Source organism: Hylaeus anthracinus, unplaced genomic scaffold, assembly GCF_026225885.1.
Source record: "Hylaeus anthracinus isolate JK02 unplaced genomic scaffold, UHH_iyHylAnth1.0_haploid 12001, whole genome shotgun sequence".
NCBI lineage: Eukaryota > Metazoa > Arthropoda > Insecta > Hymenoptera > Colletidae > Hylaeus > Hylaeus anthracinus.
Window position 1 is genome coordinate 17464977 of NW_026534348.1, and position 22271 is coordinate 17487247.

General features: G+C 35.0%; 1 protein-coding gene across 1 annotated transcript in view; it reads right to left on the reverse strand.

The window, feature by feature from the left end:
• Positions 1–22271, reverse strand: part of LOC128891288 (semaphorin-1A-like) — a 588517-nt gene that overhangs the window by 226133 nt on the left and 340113 nt on the right. Inside the window, exon 3 of the mRNA XM_054150707.1 lies at positions 5142–5238. Coding sequence (XP_054006682.1) covers positions 5142–5238 — 97 coding nt within the window. The remainder of the gene's footprint in view (positions 1–5141; positions 5239–22271) is intronic.

The window sequence follows — 22271 nt, forward strand, 5'->3', positions numbered from 1 at the left end:
CTGAGCGTACCATTTTTTTTATGTACAGTAGCACTTCAATAAAATAAGTGATTTCTCGTGTAAGGATTTATACCATTGAAAACGATATTACTGTATTCAATTAACTCATATGTAAACAAAATTCTGTTACCATTTATCACATCAGGGTTTGCTCCAAAAAAATATTAGCAAATCAGTTTAATATTTATTCAGTTCAAAATTAACACGAAATTTTTATTCACCTCTCCTAGTCTCCAATAATTTATGTTTAATTTGCTCAGGTTTTTGAATAGTTAGTTCATGCTGTTATAACTTCTTTTCCAGACATAGAAGTCTTAGGGTAATGATTCGTCAAAAAATTGGTATTTTGCGTGTAAGATCTTACAAGAAGATTGTTTTAAAAATAACAATTATTTTTGTTATTGTTGCTCATTTTTATCGATTTCGTATGATCAGCCTAATCGCCTAACCAGTAATGTTGTTGAGCAAATTGTCACAATCATTTCTCCGTCACACATTAATAATTGTTTTTCGCTAATCTGATATTTATGAGAAGATTTTAGCTGTGATACACGACGATGATAATGTCACAGTCAAGATTTCATGCGATAGGTTGCAGGTACTTTTCATGAGAAAGGAAATTCATTGCATACAATTACAATTCTCACCACCATGGGCGATGGTTTGATAACCAGACGTAGTAATCAAATTTCCCATACAACTGTTGCGAGCCACAATATAATGGGAATCTGTATTTAAATCTCATTGGGAAACTCTAGGTTTTCACTATGAAAACGTGTGAATGTAAGATAAGTACACCTAATTTCGACACTAATGCAGTCATTATCACTTTCAATTCATTTTCAAACCCATTCAATGTGATTATTTAACGGTTTCAAAAATTAACAAGGTATTTTCTTTTAGGAAACCGGATACTTGAGATCTGCTGAGTTTTACAGCATTGTAATCATTATTTTCAATGATCCCAAAAATTCTCTGTAATTGTGAGGACATAATTTATGAAACTTGTCAAGAAAAAGTATTGTTAAGACTTTCAAATCACTCTATATATTAATGTTTCTATAAGTCTGTTTTAGAGTCAATAAAACATATTTCTATAAAATTCAAATTCAAATTTCAATGAATTCAAAGTCATCAAATTGAGTGATATATAAACAACATTGTACAACTTACGCCAAGTATAAAATTAAACTAACTTACAACGTAACGTTGCAATTCAAATAATTTGTACATGATTGGGAATTTTTTCTAAAATTATAAATCAGATTTTTCCAAAATTTTCTATTACCATTTGTTTATCGTTCGATTCAATTAATATACAAAGTGATTTCCAAGACGTTTACCTTATCTTGCACCTATACAGTAACCGCGAAAAGATTGTTAAAAAAAGTTTCTATTAGAAAGTTAGAACCAATTTGATTTAATGAAACCATTCACGAACACATGAACACACAATTTCTCTTCAAACTTCCTCGGCACTTACACGGTGTTTCAAACTTTGGTTCACGATAATTAACTGGCCAAACGGTTGAGCTCGCTATTAGTGTTATATCGGTTAACCGAGCAATTATCCGACGTAGTAATAACTACTAATCGTGGTCTACTTAGTTAACCACGCGACACTCTACGACTATAGATTCAACAACTTTGGACACAAAGTTTCCCACATACTGTGGCCAAAAAAAAGAACTTGTAAAAGAAGATTGAATATTTGTTACAAGAAAGCACATTGAAATCCTAATAAAAATGGACAGGATTTTTCTCTCTATTTTATTATCTGTTTTAGATTTTCTCTACTTTCATTACTTCAAAACTTCTTTATCTTCAATAAACGAATTAGTAGCTTTTCTCTTTTGCACTCCAGACACGCGTTTGAAATAGGCAGTCTTTCACTTCTAATATTACTGATTGATAAAAAGAATATTTCGTTTTATATCTTTCGTTTTTAAACTTTTAATTTCAACCATAACCGTTTTAAAATTTAAATGAATGCTGCAGACGTTACAGTTTACACAACTTCTTGACACTTCAACAACAAAAGTTATAAATAGAGAGAACATAAAGAAAAACATAGTTAGGATGTATGACATACAATTCAAGGTCCATGAACGTCATACGTGAAATGAATTATACCACCATAATTCACATACCGAATTAGTACAATTAATGTCAGATATATCACAAGGAGATGTTTACTAAACAAGATTCCCCACTAATAATAATTAAAAAATTCTTCACAATATGCGAGTATTTTTATTCACAACAAATATCATTCAAATATGAACTTTTAATTAAATTAATCTGTAGATTACGGTCCGTAAATTTCATGTTTATGTATTTATTACTTATGTTGTGTAGTTTTTCTACAAACATTCATGTTTTTCCAGAGCAAATTTCCTTCCACCAATATGTCGAAAGAATTATTCCAGCATTGTTAGTAATTGTTTGTTCGAATAACCAACAAAGTTGGACATCGTATTTGAATTTCTCTTTAACTATACCTCTTATCGAAATAAATACAATCTTAAATTGAACTTTTAAACAGTTTAAACATAAAATTGAAAAGTTTAAAATCCATTATCGAGGAGGGGAAAGATATTAGAAATCGAGTGGGAGATTTAAGATGCTGAGAGGCAATCGGTTGGCATGGGGACGCTGAAATTTAATTGAATCGCGCGACGAAAGAACTGTAATTGCACGGTGGCTGCAATTCGATACCTGATCCATTCTCAGCGAATTCGATCTGTATTTCGTTTCTTGTTACGGGGTGCTGTTTAAAGAGCCCGACTATACACTTCTACTTCTACAGTGAAACATGTCGTGAGAAAAGCGTCAGGAAAGCATTCAAAGGTGCGAAATACGATCCACTATCAGAATGAAACGCGTCGCGAGTGAAATTCGAAAACATAAACCACAGCCGACCGGAATCTATTCGTGTTTCCTCGGTGCAACCATTTAGAATTTACGATTTTTCTTTCACTTGATAGGTTTACATTTTCTTTTAACTGTCACGCGTTTTATATGGACAAATGATTTCTATCTGATGGACCCGATGCGGTATAGAGTATTCATTCTAAATATGTTTCTCAGACGGTCATTAGCTGTTCCTATATTTGTACATGTTATTTAGGAAACAAAATAGAATAATCTTAGAAATGCATAGAATTTTAAGCATCTACAAAATCGTAGGAAACACTCAAATCTAGTAATGCAAGTAACGGTTCTATTGGTAAAGTATCATGTCTGACTAAAGGTCATTGATAGTTACAGTCACTCACAAAAGAATGCTCCTATTACATATACATACTTTACACATTTAATAAATTTTCAAGTTACAATAACCAATTTTAATTTATTTTATAACCACCTTGAACCAAAAACGTCACTACACTATGAAATCCATGGTTATTACATACTTTACTGTCATTTAAAATAAAATGAATTATCCAAGTTCTGTATCTTTAATGGTCTCCAAAAAAGCTATTGATAAAATAAAAATTACAATAATTCGATAATATAATACATAAGGTCAGTGTGTAAAAAGTTAGATCCTCTAATGTCAATAATTTTTCTCATAAATGAATAACACAAAAATTAACAAATAAAAATTTACGTGTACTTCGATCGATTTTAAAAGTTTGCAATCTGTAATAAAATACTTGAAAGCTCATTTTGTGTGGAATTACGGTAAAAAACTCGGATGAAGGATGAATTGTTATCTAGAGCAGAGCTGGACATCGTTATCCGTTTTAGCACACGGGAGCAACTGAATTAATGACACCATAGGATAACAAGGTCACGCTATAGTGACACCACTAGTTTACGTGCTCGTCGTGGATTGAAGCCGTTGCAATACTTAATGCTGATTTAAAGGGTAAAATTTCATTTTTGAAATATATTACATCATATATTACATCAGAGCTTTTTAAAAAATGCATCGCGTTATAAATTTACGATATGTTTCTTACTATTTTTTAATATTAATACTACGCTACATACATAAAAAGTGTACTTGTATAGTGATTATCATAAATTACTTTTAAAATGTTGTTATAGGTATAGTGATTTGTTTCTTTGTAAAATTACTAATAAATATTACTAATAACTGCAACATGATAGGACTCATAGGCTTTTTAACTGGCTATTTAAATCTATCTTCACGTGGCTCTATTCAGGATACATTTTACAGAAAATTTGTATTTGTACATACCATTGGTGATAATTATACTGCGAATGTTTATGCATTTATGACAAGTGAAAATATAGGAAAATTTACAAGAATGTGCGCCAATGGATAAAATATATAAAATATCTATAATAAAATACATGTTACTCTGTTTAGAAGACAAGACATAATTTCATTTATATCTCAATTCTTCAATTATATTCATTACAATTAAAAATATGAATATGCGTGAACATTCACAGCTTAATGGTAATATGCATTTAAAAAGCCTTTGACACATTGCATTGGATAGCAAAAAAAAAAACCACATCATTTATGTATGATAATTTAGATAATGCCTTTAAAAAGTGATCATACGTAACAGATTCCAATATCGCTATTACATTTCACAATAACAAACAGATTTTTTTTTTAAAGCGAATCGTTATTATTTTATAATATTGCCTCATGAAGCAAGTGAAAGAAACCAGCGTTCCTACGATCAATCTGTCATCCGATTTTCCACGAACAAAAGAAACAATCTTTATTACGTGGGCCAGAAAAAAAGCGGAATCGAGTTAAAAGGAAAGCAAAGAGCGCGATAAAACGGTAATGCAACAATAATCGCGATAACAGTGACGACCGCGAGACGTTTTTCCTTGGCCGTAGCTCGACTCGGTAATTGAAACCAATTTATTCCATATCAAATACCCCGGCGGTTGCCTCGATCGATCCAAGGGAATACGACTCATGTAAAATTAAAGAGGACACGTCATAAGGGGCTGCAGGCAGCCTCATAGGCGATTGCGATACCGCGTCATCGGGCTCGTGCTGCGTAATCGAGGGAGTGACTCGGCCAGGAACTTGGGAGTCGGGTCCCAGTGATCGAACGACTTGGAATCTAGTCGATGACCATCTGGTGACCCCTCCCGGCGCCGCCGGCACCCATGAAAGAATCGAATCACGTAACAATTACCTGGCGCCAATCAGGATGGAAGTGGTCGCGCGCTCCAGGAGCTTGAAGTGCTCCACGTGGCTCTCGTTTCCCAGGAACCGCTGGCCAATCACCTCGCCTGAAACACACAAACGAAAGGGACACGTTGAGAAAGTTGACCGATTGCAGACTGTCTGTAACAATCGCTCTGATATAAACGCAACAATCTTCTCAGCGTTTACAGCAACTGCTTATGCTACGCTCGGTACCTAGTTGGTACATTTTCCAAGATCTAATTCCTCTTAGCTCTCCGAGAAACGTGTTACGTGCGGAGACTTTACTCTGTTTCGTAATTTCTATGAAACCTCTCCTCCGTGACATTTGCCCTTTCGAGCGGGTGTGGCCGCGGCCCTTCGATAAAGTTTTTACTAAGAAACTAGGGCGCATCGCGGGACTGATTTCCACGGAAAAATAGGAGCTACGGGCCTCTACGCATCTCCGCATACAGCAGCATAGAATTCATAGAATCAACTCCCACTACCGATTTTTAACCGAATTTAGAGTATATAAACCGATGCGTTTCGCATCTCTGGGACTCATTTCTTGAGGACACGTTGAAGTTACGTCGCGCTATATCTTAAACCTGCGAGGCAAGATCGGGAAGAATCCCTTTCAAGTAAAGTAAAGTAAAGTAAAGTTCGGGTTATAGTAATCGAGGAGTACCAGACGCAGACACCGTGTTACCTCGTCGCAAGATCAGGTAGAATCCCCATCGAACATAGTCTTGAAACGTTTTGGTAAATACTTGTTCAATTGTAAACGTGATCCCCGCATTTCAACCTCGCTGCGTAACCTTGAGAGGATGAATTAGTTTCCACGATATATACAAAAACCACTTGTATAGTCCATTAACCAAACCTTTAATATATACATAGTTTAGTAGATTAAATCTAACTATTTTTTCTGAATAGTTAGAAAAGAATACCTATTCCTTGAATTCTTTAGTTAAGGGGTTAGTCGCAGTCAGGAAGAGGAACAACAACATTTCGTTGTGATTTTTTTTTAGTTATTAAATAATAATTTCCATAAGTAACAATTAAGTATATTATAAAGCATATTTTAAAGAACTAAAAAACATTTTTTGTTTTAAGAAACGTTTAATTTATATCGTCATAACAGCCGATGACGTAAACGATGATTTCAAAACGTAGGTTTGCGGTGAGCAAGATTTCTCTACACTGGTTTACCTGAAAACAAAAACAAAGGTACATTTCGAAAATATATTAGTCTAGCGGGTCCCTGAACGAAGGATTCTGGAAAAATTAATTTAAAACAAGATGGCGTACATTTGAAGTTGATTTTCAATTTTTTCACTAAAATTGAGCGATTCAATACAGGATAAAAAAAAACTATACAAGAAAATAAAAAATCCTTCGATCAGGGACCCGTTCGTCTAATATATTTTCTAAATCTACCTTTAGTTTTGTTTTCAGGTGCACCAGTTTGAAGAAATCTTGCTCACCGCAAACCAAGTGGCCACCCATGCCATCGCCTGTTATGACGAAATGAATTAATCTTTTCTTAAAACAAAAATTCTTTTATAGTTCTTTAAGACATACTTTGTAATATATTTACATTTCATTCAGAAAAATTATTATTTAATATCTTTAAAAAAAACACACAAGAAACTGTCCGTTTCCATTTTCCTGACTGCGACTAACCCCTTAAGGAGACTCACAGCAATACACCTTTACCGCTCGAGGTGTATTGCATAATAGAAGCTACGAGGCCAGCTAACAATCCTAGTGGCAACCCTACGTTGGCCATACGTAGGTGCCTCCACGACAGCCAGCCTCCTAGTGGCAACCCTTCGTTAGCCATACGTAGGTGCGTCCATGACATTCAACCTCCTTAGTGGCAACCCTTCGTTAGCCATACGTTGGTGCGTCCACGACAAAACTTTCCAACCTGCTAGTGGCAACCCTACGTTAGCCATACGTAGGTGCGTCCACGGACGCACATCCACATTAACAAAAATTGTCCAAACGACAACTATCCTCGGCAGCGCGACCGAAACAAGCCTCACAGCCCTCGGCTCGTAACAAACGATATTTTCGTAAAAACGATATTTATTGGGTTCATTCATACATAACTTCCGCTACAGGTGACAAATAATCACGCGTTTAAAGAGACTCCTTGCAGGTAGCAATTTTAATTTGCTTGCTGAATGGGAACAAGTGATAATCAACTATGGCGATTATACACGGTGTTCGGTAACTGGTGGTATAAGCGAAAATGGGATCATTCTACATGAAAAAATAAGTCGAAAATATAGAATACAAATTTTTCATGCGAGGCTTTGTTTTCAAGAAAATTGACTTTGAAATTTCGCTTTGACATTTATTTATGGAGTCATATTAAATCAATTGTGTTTTCTAACAAAATCACAAGTTGCGAGTTGTCGAGAGAGTATCAATGCATACAGTAAGCATTATGTATGTGTCATTTGTTTCATCTGTCTTCACTTGTTCTGTGATGCTTTTGTGTGTAACCGCCATATCACGTTGTACTTTTATAACTACAATAAACCTTTATAGTGTTTTCACCTTAAAAGCTGCATCCCATTATCAGCCTGTTATTCTCACCTCTTCCTCACTTACTGGTTTCTAACACGAGCAATTGAAAGAAAAGATTATTGTAGCCTTTCATACATTACATCAATCGAATACGTTAGAAACCGTTCATAGAAATTTAATTGGAAGACCAGAAGTATGTATTGGGCAGAATGTGCAATATTTTCAGCAATTTCTGTAACAATAAACTTTATGATTACTTCGACATTCTATTTCATTACGTGTTCCTAATCTTCCTGTTACGATAAAAACAAGCTTAAACCGCGATAATAACCATCGAAACAACGATCTACAGTGAGATTCGTTACAACGAGACATGATCAAGTGCAGCCGCACCTGGCGAAAACTCAAAGTTGATTTTCTTCAAAACAAAGCCTGGCATGAAAAATTTGTATTCTATATTTTTGACTTATATTTTCATGTAGAATCACACTTTTTTCACTTGTACCATCAGTTACCGAACACCCTGTATAATTGATTACAAGATTTAAAGATCACGGCGGTACTTTCCGATACTTTTTTTTAAGTCTATTTAAAGTTAAGTAACTTATAATATAAAAGATTAAGACAAATTATTTTTAATTTATTCAAATTACGTATTTATTTCAAAGGTGCTATAATATTAAAATTAACTTGTAAAAATAAAATCAAAGAAATACATATTCTGACATTGGCATGTATTTGAATAAAAAAAATATACATGTTGAATTGAGTAATCTCCTCCTTTTCGCAGTCGATTAAAAATCCATACATTTTTTCTTAAACTTCATGCTTTAATTGTAACGACAAATTGGTGTATTAAGTAGAAGTTATTGATAATATTGAAAATTAGATTCTTTCATTAGTATTTCGATACTTCGAATTTTTGAATTTTGTGCACTAACAATAAGCGACACAATGTGCGACGGGCGGCCTGGAGAGTTGGACACACAACAGTAACAGTAGTGAATATGCCTCCGTTTAACGCGGGGAACAATACAATCAGTTACCAGTTAGACAGTGTAAATCGCCCGAACCCCTAACAATTCTATTGGAGATCTACGATAGTTCCCACCGATAAAGATCAAGCGGTGAGTAATACTACGATCAGGAAGTCCTTCGTTCGTTTCGGTACGTTCGTAGGGGGATGGTTCTCCCTATTTCCATCGTGGCAGCTTTACCCTGGCGTCAAAAATTGCACGTGTCAAAGATTTTCAGGATGACTGCTGTACACTATTCCATCTTACGAATTTAGATATACTTTAATGCGAAACACAAAATTATCTTAAAATTAATATTTTAAGAAAATATAACCTGACAGCTTGTGAGCAGAAATTATTTCCCTTCTGTATGTTTTTAAATAGTAGATAAATTCCCACGAAGGAAGGTAAAAAGAGAACTTTTATCGCGCTATAGTTTCAATTAATCTAAATTATTATGAATAACTACTATCTATTAGATGGTAGAATCTCCGCTCTTCAATTTGTATTTTGTTAGAATAGAATCGGACGACTCCACGTCGAGTTTTAACACTTGAAAGTTTACTATTGAATAGATACTTATGAATGAAAGATTGAGTTGTGTCTACGTAAATTCCTGGACATACGTACGCATGACGTAGTGAAGTAGTAAATATCGTAAACACGGTCTCCAGCGTAGTATTTTCGGAAAGAAGTTGGCAATAATTACATTTACAGAAATTGTTTTGAATATTTCATGAGTTCCTTTCAAACGATTTTTGTGAAACTTAGCATACAGGGGTTTTTCAATATATTCAAATATATTGCATAAATTCAAAATCACAGATCCAATATGGCGCATCAAAATGCGAAAAGTGATTCGATTTGGATGAAACTTGGTATACAGGGGTTTTTGAGGCGCTGATTTCAAATTTGAACTTGAAATCTGGACATTCAAAATGGCGGATGCAATATTGTGGAACAAAATAAGAAAAGTGACTAGATTTGAATAGAACTTGTTACACTCAACAATGTACGCCTTACACATTATTCTATTAATTTAATGCAACAATAAAAGATTAATTTTCGGCTGAATAAAATTTATATTTTCAGAAGTAACTATAAAGAGCCTGCAAGATAACGTACTTAACAGAAGTAGTAGCGCATTAATTAAAACAAAGTAAGAGGAAATGAATATAATGCGCAGTGTGTAACACCAAACCTTCAAGAAGGATATAATTTGACGCGAATTGAGGTTTCGTTAATTTATTGAAGTGATTGATAAAATAACGCAGCATGCGTCGTCCACCGTGTCCGACAACCTTCGAAGCTAACTGCGATCGCGGCGCGTTTTACTGCATCATAAAACGCCTCATCATTACCTTTCCGCGTACCTGCGCTCCCAGCGCAATTGCGCACGACGCATCCTACGTCCATGAATGGATTTTACCCATATACACAAGCCCTTCTCACGTTCGCACACCCACGCAGGCAGATTTATACGGCAGATATAGACACGTGGGTGTATCGACGGGGAGCGCATCTCAATGGAGGAAGAACTTGTTACGAGCGGTCGAGCCGCAGATAAAAGGCGAAGAGGAAACGAAACGACGACGGACGCAGAGGATAAGACTGGCGTCATAAAAAAAACTGACAATGTCGTTGTAAAACACTCCCGGTATCAGTTCAGAACTTATCAAATTTTCTTGCTTTTAATAGTCATAACTGCTAACTAAAACTTTTATAGCTGACGAAAGGAAAAATTTTATTAGACTCTTGGGTCAAAACTTCAGTGGCATCGGTGCCCCATGCGTAGAAATCATTAATTTTATTTTTTTTTAATTACGCTACATACGCAAGACAAAATGAATGAATTTTTTAATTAAAAATTGCTCCTGTTTAAAAGGTAATATAAATCGCTACGCGATCTTTTTTTCCAGCACAAATAAGTCTGAACACATTATCTGAGACATTTTTTGTTGTAATCTATTTGTGCCATATCTGAAAAATTCTTTTCAATGTTTAATTAAGGGTAGTTCAAATAATATGGCGATCGATCTTATAAGTAGGAATATCTCAACAATCTGTTCACATCGCTTTCGCGAAAATACGATAAAAAAAATACTAAATTTCCCAGTTTGCATTAGTAACTGTTGGATCGACACGCGCGCCGCACCGCTTTGAAGTTCGACCCGCGGTTTTTCGTGGCTACAATCGCTCGAATCGAAGAGACATAAACGGTGACCTTTCTAGTCCAAGGGTGTCTAAAAGAATTAAGAATTGCAAGCAACCAAAGGGAGAGAGAAGGCTCTGTTAATAGAAATAAAAAAAAAAGAGAGAAAAGAGCACAAAGATAGACCGAAGAAAGGAGAAGGAACGACGTAACCGAGCTTGAGTGACGACGAATAAAAAAGAGAAGAATAGAGGGTAGGGGTCGAAGTAAACCTGGGAACAATTACAAGTCGCGGAAAGGGGTGGAAAATGGGTTATAAGGATGAAGAAAAGAGAACGACACCGGACGGACGAGAGTTGAACCAACACGCTGGAAAGAAAGACGAAACGATGAACAAAGAGCCGACACGTGGGTGGATGTGCAAGAGAGAAGATAAAGAGGCAAACGGTGCAACGAAAGAAAGGGAGGGAGGGGAGGGGGCAGAACAAAGAAAGTAACGACTAAGAGAGAAAGACAAGAAAAGAAAGGACGAGAATTTCCTGGGGAGGAGGGGTTAGAGGAAAGAAGAGTACGCGTAAGGGGGAGTGCGAGAGTGTCTCAGACTTTATATAGTCGACGATAAAGCGCTGCGCCTACTTTGTGGCCAGCTCCCCTCTCGATTCTTCCCTTGCACCCTCTCTTCGCCTTCAAAGCCCTATCACTTGCGACTGCCGCCACTATGCCGCTTCTGCGCTACGTTTTACGATTCTCCCTTCCACCCCCGCCGTCGCCCTCTGTCGTGTTCCTCCGTCAGGCCGAGAGGAGAGAACCTCCTTCCCGAGGCCGTATCTGGTGCACGTACCGCGCCCGAGATATCCTCCCTTTTCACTTCCCCCTTTCTCCCTTTTGCGGTTATTCGCGTTATGCTTTTTCATCCGCATACCTACAAACGCGGCCGCAATAAAGCCTCCGCTCGCCCAGTCGACGGTGTAAAAAGAGGAAACCAGAAGGAGGTCGCGGAGGGAGACAAGAGTATTCATCGGTGCTCATCCGATTGTGGAAGTCATTTCCCGAATTGGGAAGTTGGCAAGGATCGACAACTGCGTTCGACACTTTTCCGGGGTATGCTCGAGCGGGTCTTGAACCGGGGAGATCGGACCGGGCGGTCGCAAACGGAGGGAACGTTCCGGGAGTTTAGAGAGTTTGGGTAATTGAGCAACGACGAATTTATGACTTTAAAGCAGCGGTGCGCAACCTTCTTTATCGGTAAGGTAAGTAAGATACAGTACCGCTCAAAAGTATCCGGACGCTTGCTTCTGTTGTATAAAACTGTTGGAAGGTTTGCAGTGCAAAACGATAAACACCGTTAAGATGAACAAAAATATAAAGTTTATTTAATAAATTGAACAATCTGAAACCCTCTGCCCACACAAGCCACATGCTACGCGCGCCAATTCCCTTTAGCACCGCGCCAACTCGATCAGCCACACTCAAACAAACGAACAATGCGGGAAACATTCGGACGTTCTAAACCGCGAATGCTTCTTGAATCTTATGCCACAGTTATCATTATGTTTAACAAAAAAATAGTTTAACATTGTACGAAAGGTATTTAGAACACTTATATCAATTGTAATTATTATTGTTATCTTTTTTGACCTACCACTGGATAGTAGAATTAATTTTTATGTACAAATTATATAACGAGTATGCAGAAATAAAATTCCTGCCTAGCAATACTAAATCTAACGGAACGGTCTCGATATTTAAAAGAATCTCAGGTTCCACTTTGTTTCACGTCTATGGAGAACGAGTTCAGGGAATTCTTCGATATGTATCAAGTGTCTGTAAATTGTTGATGATATGTTTATGTTCTCTTGAAAGAGATAAGAATTAGTACAAGATTAGTGTGCAAGCAGTAATACGAATCTAACCGCGGCGGATACATCGATGAATCCCATATTTAATTTGACTGAAGTACTACTAAATTCGACATACGTAATTTTTAATTTAAACCGTTAACTATTTCGTAAGAAACTAATAAAATCAATTTTGGTTACTACTTTAGGTACTTAAATAACTTTTATGCAACGGCAATACATATGTACATATTTCGCAAGTGTTCGGGTACTTTTGAGCGGCAGTGTAAATAAATAGAAATTGGGTCGATTCATAAATAACTTCTTTTTTTTAGCCTACAATTTGTTGAAAATGTCAATTTTCACCTGAGCATTCTAAATAAAAGCCGTCCGTTTCGTGGGAGTCGAAGACAGTTGATTTTATGATACATCAAACTGTTATTACGTAAATGATTATTTTATAGACCCTTACGCGTTTCATTAAAAGTATTTTCTAACATTCACTGGCATTCATTTTCATAATTTCTATTTCAAAATCACACAGTTTATACTTAAATATATTATTACATACTTATTCAATTATATAATGACTATTGTTGATTGCCCCTTATTCCCATTTAGCAGATCAACCCAAAAAATGTATAATTAATAATAAACAAATACTATCGTATTTTCCTTGTAAGAATAATGCCAATTCAAGTATACAAGGTGCATTAAGTAAGTGTAAAAAGTTATAACTTCGTTATCAGCGCAGTAAAAAAAAATGTCAAAAGAAGATGAATGGTTCAGCGATACTTCTTCCTTAACAATAAGAAGTAATAATAAAAAATGAGAAATAATAATGAAGCGACAAAGAAGAATTATTATATTCAGAATATTCGGAACTGAATAAGAACAAAAATCTCTATGTATAGTTACGGTATATAATTTTTAAAACAGAAAGAATTATTTAAATATAAAATGTCTGAGTGTATATGTTTCAAAATCTTACGGGACGTATCTAAATATAAATGAAATCATATCAGAATAGAGTATCTTAGGTACGTGAATAGTAAGGAATAAACTATACAGGGTGTCCACGCTAAAGTGTGATAAACGCATATTTCAGTAACTATCGATGATACGAAAAGATTGTTTACATATAAATTACAGAATACAATGGGCTCTATATTGTGACGTAAACGAAATTTTTTGTTATATTATTAATTTAAAATATATGATGGTGAAGTTTCGTTCTTTAAATAGAATTATAATTAATATAATTAATATAATTATATCATAATTTTTATCATATAGATTTTTTTACATAGTTTTATTTCATTTCCATGGTCGAATAATGTTAATAAAGGGGTCAAACTTATCCACAAGCCCGAGTTTGTGCGCCTATGCTTCAAAGAGGAAAGACTTTATCGCTCGTCGACTGCGGACGCGGAAGCAGATGATTGACGTATAAAATTCCACTTACTGCTATTCTTTCCGTCGATGAAACAGGTGGACGTTAGTGGCTATATAGCAGTTGCCGTGATTATGCGCTTAGTCGCCGCTATTTTCATCGCAGCATCTGGGAATATCTGGGTAACTTGAAATAACGGTTGGTCATATGCTATTAGTAATTTATGTTTCCACGAATCTATTAATATCAGATACTCGTAACAACAACGAAACTACTTACGTCTTCGCGATAATTTAACATAGAGATTGTTTGTTGTATAAATGGAATGTCAGCCATAAGGCTAATTTAATATTTATTTATCTACTGATAAATATCATTTTTTAGTTACAGAAATCGACAGCTTAATTAACCCTAAGTAAATATCTATGAAAGCCATATTTCTGTGAACTAGCGATAAACTAAGTTCCTCGAAAACTAATCTGAACGATTCTATGAAATAAACATACTATAACATACTATTACGTGATAATTTGAGAGTGTGTAAGATAATCTTGATTAAAAAGTTGTGAGTTGTATGATATCAAAAGTAGCTATCAAAAAAAAGTAATTGATTACTAAAAGTAGTAATCAATGGATTATAGAAAACGATCAATTGCATAAATATAGAAGATAATAACTTGGAAACCAAAACTTGCATGAGTATGAATCATAAATATTATTTAGAAAGGCTGCAAATGTTGAATACATTTTTGCATAATACTACATATATGAAGTTATAAGACGTAAATGAGCTGATTAAACAAAATTAATGTTGGTAAAATAACGTTAAATGTAAGTGTCTAGAATTGAACACTTTGCAATGATTATATTCTTTTAAATTATAGGACGAGACAAAAATAAAGTTCTGTATCCCAAAACATGTTATTATGTTATAAACATTGTTTCAATAATTGTTTTAATAATTGAGAACTGTAAAACAAGGTATAAATAATTTAAGAAAGTACAGAGTCTGCAGAGAATGCAGAAGTCTTCATAGGGATAAATAAATAGAAATTACGTAATAACTGCCAGCTCTTAAGCAGAGTAATTCACTCGTCACGTAATATGTTCTTCACTACATACATTTCTATACAAGTATTGTAAAAGTGTCCAAGCTGTAATTGTTTTTCCATGTCGTGTTTCCCTCTCTCAATTCTGGCCAGTGCTCCCAAAAAAGTGACCCAAAAAGACGTCCAATCAAGCCTAACTAAAGAAATCGAATCAATATTTCTCCATCCAAACAGAGTACATGTAAACAACACCGTAGTCAGAAAATCAATTAACTTTGTTATAGTTGACACGAATATATCTTATGCGTCTATTACTATTCAAGTAATCTCGGAAATGATAAAATTGTACGTAGTATAATTATCTTTGCGAATCTGCCTAATTTGGTTTACAAAGACCATTAGTGAAGTTGAAGATATCGACGATTACCGATAAAAAAAGTACGTGTTAAATATTGTATTGAGAACTACCTACCACATAAATTTGATCAATCGGATACGTGTCTTGTCATTTTTGTGTGTCTATTGGATATGTTTCCTTGTAAGTCAGGTTGTCACAGCTCAGACCCAAGCCTCTTACAATCTTGCATCGAGTAATGTATTGATTGATAATATAGGAGTAATATAATGAGCAATAAAGTTTCAAATAGAACCGTTTACGTATATATTTGTAAGGCACGGGTCCTTAAGGATGTCCAGTCGTGAATAGAAGGACTGGAGGACTTTATTAGAGTCAATGAGAGAATTCTGTTTGAGAGAAGTTTAAGAGGGCTTAGCGAATGCAAAGAGTAAGTATTAGAAAGTTTTGGGTGCAGAGCTTGCGGATGAGAGCTATACAGTTAGAGTTAGAACACACAAGAGTACTGGAGAACACTAAAGTTATATTTTAGCCCCAACTGGCCATTCAGTGTTATTAAATGAGTACGCTGCTCTGTCGTCAATTGTTTGTAGTCATATTGAAGAGGAATACATATACTGTAAGACACGTATATTAAATACTAAGAACGTTTAAGATAGAAATATTAGAACCTCATTATCGAAAATTATGAATACTTGCTCTTGCTTCTTGAACAATTTGTGTCTTGTGAAAACCTTTTAAATCCGGAGATAACAATCTATGAAAAAGGTGTATAGAATTATGTGAAATTATTTTGATTTAATACATAATGTTTTAAAAATACTTTACATAGTAAAAACTTCACTTGTAAAAATAACACTTCATTTGCACCAACCTAACATTTTAAAACAGCAACTTTTATTAAGTTCGTTCGTTAATTTTATTACTGAGAGTCAATTTTTGTCTATATTCGAATATTCGAACACTATAATATATATTTTATAAAGTAATGAATTATTACTTCTATCGCTTAATATTATAAACCAGGCAAAAAATACTGCATAGAAAATTCATTAAATAGTTGGGTCATTTTCCTTAAGAACCTTGTCTACCTTTGGTCAGAACTAAGTGTCAATGCATCGCAATGAGGGAGTTTGCATTTAATGATTGTCAAAAAAGTGTGTCAATAATGAAGTCGTTTCCTTTGAGAAGTTTGTCCACCTCTGACCAAATTCAAGTGTCAATACATGCAATGTGCACATATTTTGCGCACGCGACGAAACATGTATCGACAAGGTCGGTCTGAACGCGTAATCGGATGACTTTTCATTTAACGAATCTGACGAACCCTTTATACCCTTGTGTATCGACGCAACGCATTCACCAGGAGCCCATTCATTCAACGGCGATCGCTGTTTCAGGTTTCCCTCGAGCTTTCCTGTTGTGCCCGTCTATTTTATGTTACGGTTTTCCCAGCGCCTGTACGCAACTCGACTTGGCATGCAAAGCTTGCTCTTTGGATAATTCACAGAAAAAAGGGGATAAAAAGTTGCGTTTGATTACTGGTTGGAAAGTCGATGGGATTTGCGCCACGTTCAACGTCATGAACGTAATCCTTACAGCGATGGCTGCCTTTAATGTCCTCCTCCGTTTAAGTAATTAACGAATCGGTGCCTTATTTCATCCTTTAATCCAATAGAACTCTGCTCTTGTGCACAACGATCTCCTCTGTACATGTAAAAAATTGAGAGTGAATCTGTTTGAGGGACTTGGATTCTTCTCCGTTCTTTCTACGAAACCAACGTTCAACATTGGATTTCGTGTACGTACAAGGTGTTGATAGTGGAACTGTATATGATGGTAAATTCTTCGTGAAAAAAATAGTCGAAAAGTTCTGTACTATTTTGTAATTTGAAGCTTCGTTAGCTAAATATGAGCAATCAACGTTTACTCGTGCGATTCGCAACGCGCGCTAATTTATCCCAATCAGCTGATCGTGCAGCCACGCATGCGCGTACGCCTGACACATTAAATTGTTTATATCTCGATAAGAATTTCTCGAATCGTAAAATGGACGCAGACTTTTCGATTCGTATTCAACTCAGGAATTGATCTAAAAAAAGATCTAAGAGTTATAAAAGTTGCTGTACAATTTATTGATTTTTTAATATTTGTTTACTTTTTCAACACGTTTATATATACGTAGTAGTATAATTCCATCCGGATCCGGTTGACGGTCAAAATTAGCTAATAGAACTAGAATAATCACCGTTTAAGTTGTCATTTTGCCATAGTCAGTTTTTTTTTGTTTAAATTTACGAGGTGGTTACACAATTGATATTTGAAATTAATAAGTTTAATTCACGATCAGAACTAATGTAATCTGAGAAGGAGCTAGTTGTTTATTATTTTATTTCAAAACACTTCTGGCATTTGTATGTACTCTCTTATTATACTATATTATATACTCATATGAGTTATCATTACTATTTATAATTAATATAGTCAAGACTCACTGCCATAAAAGATATTTCTCGTTACCTGTAAGGTGTTATACACAACAAAATTTCTATTACCTATAATGTTATATACAATAGTTATTACTACAACTATAATATTACTACATATAACCAGGATGACAGGATAAACAAATATTGAAAAATATATCCTGTACAAATAAACATTCCCAAATGGATAACAAAAAAATTACATAACGTGGTTATTTTATACTCACGCTCTTCATTCCAAAGTTAAAATTAAAATAATATATTTCCAGATATAGCCATATCATAAAATTTTTATATAATAATGCTAGCATATGAAACACAAGTTTTAAAATGCGAAACAAAATTTCCTCGAGATATTCGTTCCATTCCGTTTTCTCCCATTGTCATTTCGTAGGATATTCATAAATTGAATACGAAACAGATCGTGCTAAAGATTCAACCGGAAACGCTCGAATAAAAAGGACGTAAACGGAAAAATTCACCGGATTACGATCATCCAGCTTATTTTGCTTCCTGCGCTGCCGCGCCGTTCACCGTGCATAGAAATTTTTCCACGCCTCACGTGTTTATCGCCAGTTAATTCCGATAGGATGCACTTTACGAGTGGGCAATTCGCGCAAGTGCAATATAATCGAGTGGACTAGTATCCGCGAACAAGATCATTCAATCTTATGGTCGAAATGCAGGTGAACGCATCGACCATGTCGGTCACAGTGACGGAATTTTGTAACACCTTTGTGAAGGGTTATCAACCCCAACGATACTGAGGTTCATACGCTCAGCACGAGCTGACAGAGAATTCCATAGTGCAATTTACTCAGCATGGTCGCTGAACGTCTGTTCGACACATGGATCGAGCGCTTCCAAGTGCCCTCAAAATCAAAAGGGTTAACAAAATTAACTGCGTGAAGAAAATCCTAGCAATAATGGTAAATTAAAATAAAAAACACTTGAAGAATATCAGAGTATTTCTGATGAGACGTTTTAAATTATTATGTCTTGCATTGTGCAACGTTTAAACAAAAATTGTTTACCGGAAAGAAGTGTATGTCGAGGACGCTTTATACAACGTTTTGCCTCTCTTTACTTGATGCCTTTGCAGGTTCATGTAAGTACAGTATATATATATATATATATTCACATTCTAGTGTATATAAACTTGAAAGGACTGAAAAGAAAAAAGGTAAAACGTTGTATAATAGAGTATCCTTCACACATACGTTTCTCTTAATTAATAACGAAGTAATAAGAGTAAATACAAAAATAGAATAAGATAAAATTAGTAGAAAAAAGTAGTAATACATGTGAGAGAATATTAATATAGTAATTAGTGGATTAATTTGACACGTGTCTCAAAATTTATCTCAAGATATTCCAGTAGCGATTTATCTATTATAGTTATACAACTTTTACTTTGCGAAGTCACACGTTCTGGAAATAACGCGGCGGTCGCAGGAGGTCTCAATGATAACAGCCATGTTTAAACGATTGTCGCGTTGCCAGTATCGTTCCGAAAGATTCATAAAAATTCAGGATATTAGTTTGAACCTTTCAGAATGAGAATATCATGGCAAAAAGTTTTCATCAAATTTTCAAAATGGCAAAAAAAAAATCAGCAAGGAGGCAATGCGTAAAAAAAGACATTTTTCACTAAACAAATCATAACTCTGGCAATTTTTAATATATTTTCATAAAATTAATAACTTATAGTAATTCTAGTTTAAAGTTGCGCTTGCGGTCATTTTGACGCCGGGTGACCGCGAAGGGTTAATCAAACACTGTATATTTATTCCATTATGTACCTACTACCCAAATCAAAGATATTCCAGTATTCGCGGACTTTAACAACAGTGGAGATGTGCCAAACATATGCTGAAAACGATGGCTGACATCGTGACTGTTTGTAGAACCTCCATTAAAAGTGTAATAAAAGTCGATGGATCTCGATCGCGCAGGTTCGAGCTCAACAGACATCCTGATGCCGTTTTACGAGCACAATGTACCTCGCGAAGTATCAGTACGCGTGCGTGCTCGCATGCTCTAAGCTGCAGGCAATTTCCATATATTACAATGAGAACAGAGTTTCATCGAATTTACTGAATGGGTGATTACAGCGTGCGGTACGTTCGCTGTTAATTATTCTAATCAGACGTCTCTTGAAGATGAACGGTCATCTTAATTATCCGTTGATGTTTCCATAATTTCACACTGCGATGGGAAAACGTCCTAATTTCACTGCTCCGGTGTTGAGGAATGGCACTCTGTATTACCGATCTAATTAACGTCCCGCAAATTTCGCAAGATCAAAGACGACTATCGTATGTAAATTAACTTTTCATTTACTACATGAACACTACATGAATTACTACAAGAACACAGTGGAAGTCTATCTGAAGGTAATATATTCGTGATTAAGGATCACTGGTTAAATAATAAACGTAACGTAAATTGGAATAATTCTTAAACTTTAAATTTTAAATTTGATTTCAGAAAGGTTGCAAACCGAGGCTGGTGATAATATTATGGGGACCAGAAAGTAATGTCTATTGATTTTTATCAATCTGACATTGAAAATTTGCACACTAGATAGCAAAAGATTGTTGGTAACGAGGGCGATTACATAATTAATTAAAAATAAAAACTTGTTATAAATTTATTTGTTTGAATTTAATGTAAAAGAAACGACATTACATTCTGGTTCCCCTAATACAATTGGCTAGTTCATAAACGACATATGTGACGTTTTCCAATTTTGGGGAAAATACAAAATCACGTTTTCTTCCATCAGTTCTGGTTTTAAAGATTTGTGAAAAACTGACGATTCCTTCAACTGACAATTTCTACGTCAAATGTATGTATGTCTTTGCTACTTGGTCACATCCTATCAAGTCTTTTAGAAAAAAATTTATAAAAGCTGTGATCACATGTCTTGCTCAATGTCACATATGTCGATTCTGAAATAATCGATTTGATTGTAGATTCAATTCACGAACAAACACGAAGAAGCTTTAGTACGTTCAGAATGTCGTGTACAATAACAATCCGTGAATACTACATGACACTATCGTATGATTGACCAATTAGGCACTAAATTATGACTTTTTTTTAAACTAAGGTTCATTACCTTTAAATATCGCGGTATATTAAATAAATTGTTATAAATGTAATATAATTGGGATAATTGTACAATGCTGGATTCGGAAAGTGATTGTTATCAAAGTTTAATTTCAGAAATGTACAATGTGCATACTAAGGCGAGTGATAATTACATTGGTTATTTTAAAACATACCAATGTGACAATCTACAATTCTTGATAAAAATATAAAATAACATTCTATTCTACCAATTCTGATTGTAAAGTTTTCATCTGAAAATGTGTATATTGCATGTCTTGCCTACTTGATTAGATCAAATTTCCACTCGATATTTAAAAAAAAAAGTATAAAGGATGTGGTTATATGTCTTGTCGAGTGTCACATATGTCGGTTTTGAAATAATCCATTCAATTGTAGATGGAATTTACAACCTAAGAAGTTAAATTGAAGTACTACAACTAAGAATTAAGGTTCCACTTTTCTGGAAATACCTTAATGTACTGGCAGCACATTTCGATTTCACATTTTTTTCTACTTTCTTGTTGTTTTTTACGGAGATCTTCTATTTTTTGTGATTACTCCTTTTCGTCGTCCACTTTTTCATGTACTTTGCGTACATTTTTTACTCGTTTGAAGTTTTTTATGGGGGTCTCACTTCAAAAGATACGCGGTAGCTCCAGCGCATATACGCGGTAGCGTATAATTTTTCACGAACTTTGCGTCGAGACGCCACCGCGTCTCTAGATCCTTAAACGCTATCATGTTAAATAAATAGTAATACCAACACAAATATACTAGAAGCAGGGCACTAGTACATAATGGGTTAACACGTATTACATTTGCACATGTGTTCGATAAATCTGAAATTTCTAACTCTGGAACGGGAATTCGGGGAACTTTATTACTCGCATCGTGAAATAAATGATTTACGTAATCAACGTGAATCGCAGAGGCTGGAACTAACCAATTTAACCGTCAAACGGTGGTTTTCTTAATGGAAAAAGGAACGATAATAAAATTGAACGTCATGTAAGAATTTCTCGTCGTTTGTTGTGCTGGTTGCAAATGAAATAGTATTGCAAGTGCAACGAGTGAACCGTTATTTACGGTAAATTTCCGCCTTCCGTCTAAGTATAATAGTACCTGTATTTTCCACAGAAGAAGCTGTTCTGATGTCAACGGTGCCATTGTAATCAGCACTTTTCACTGTT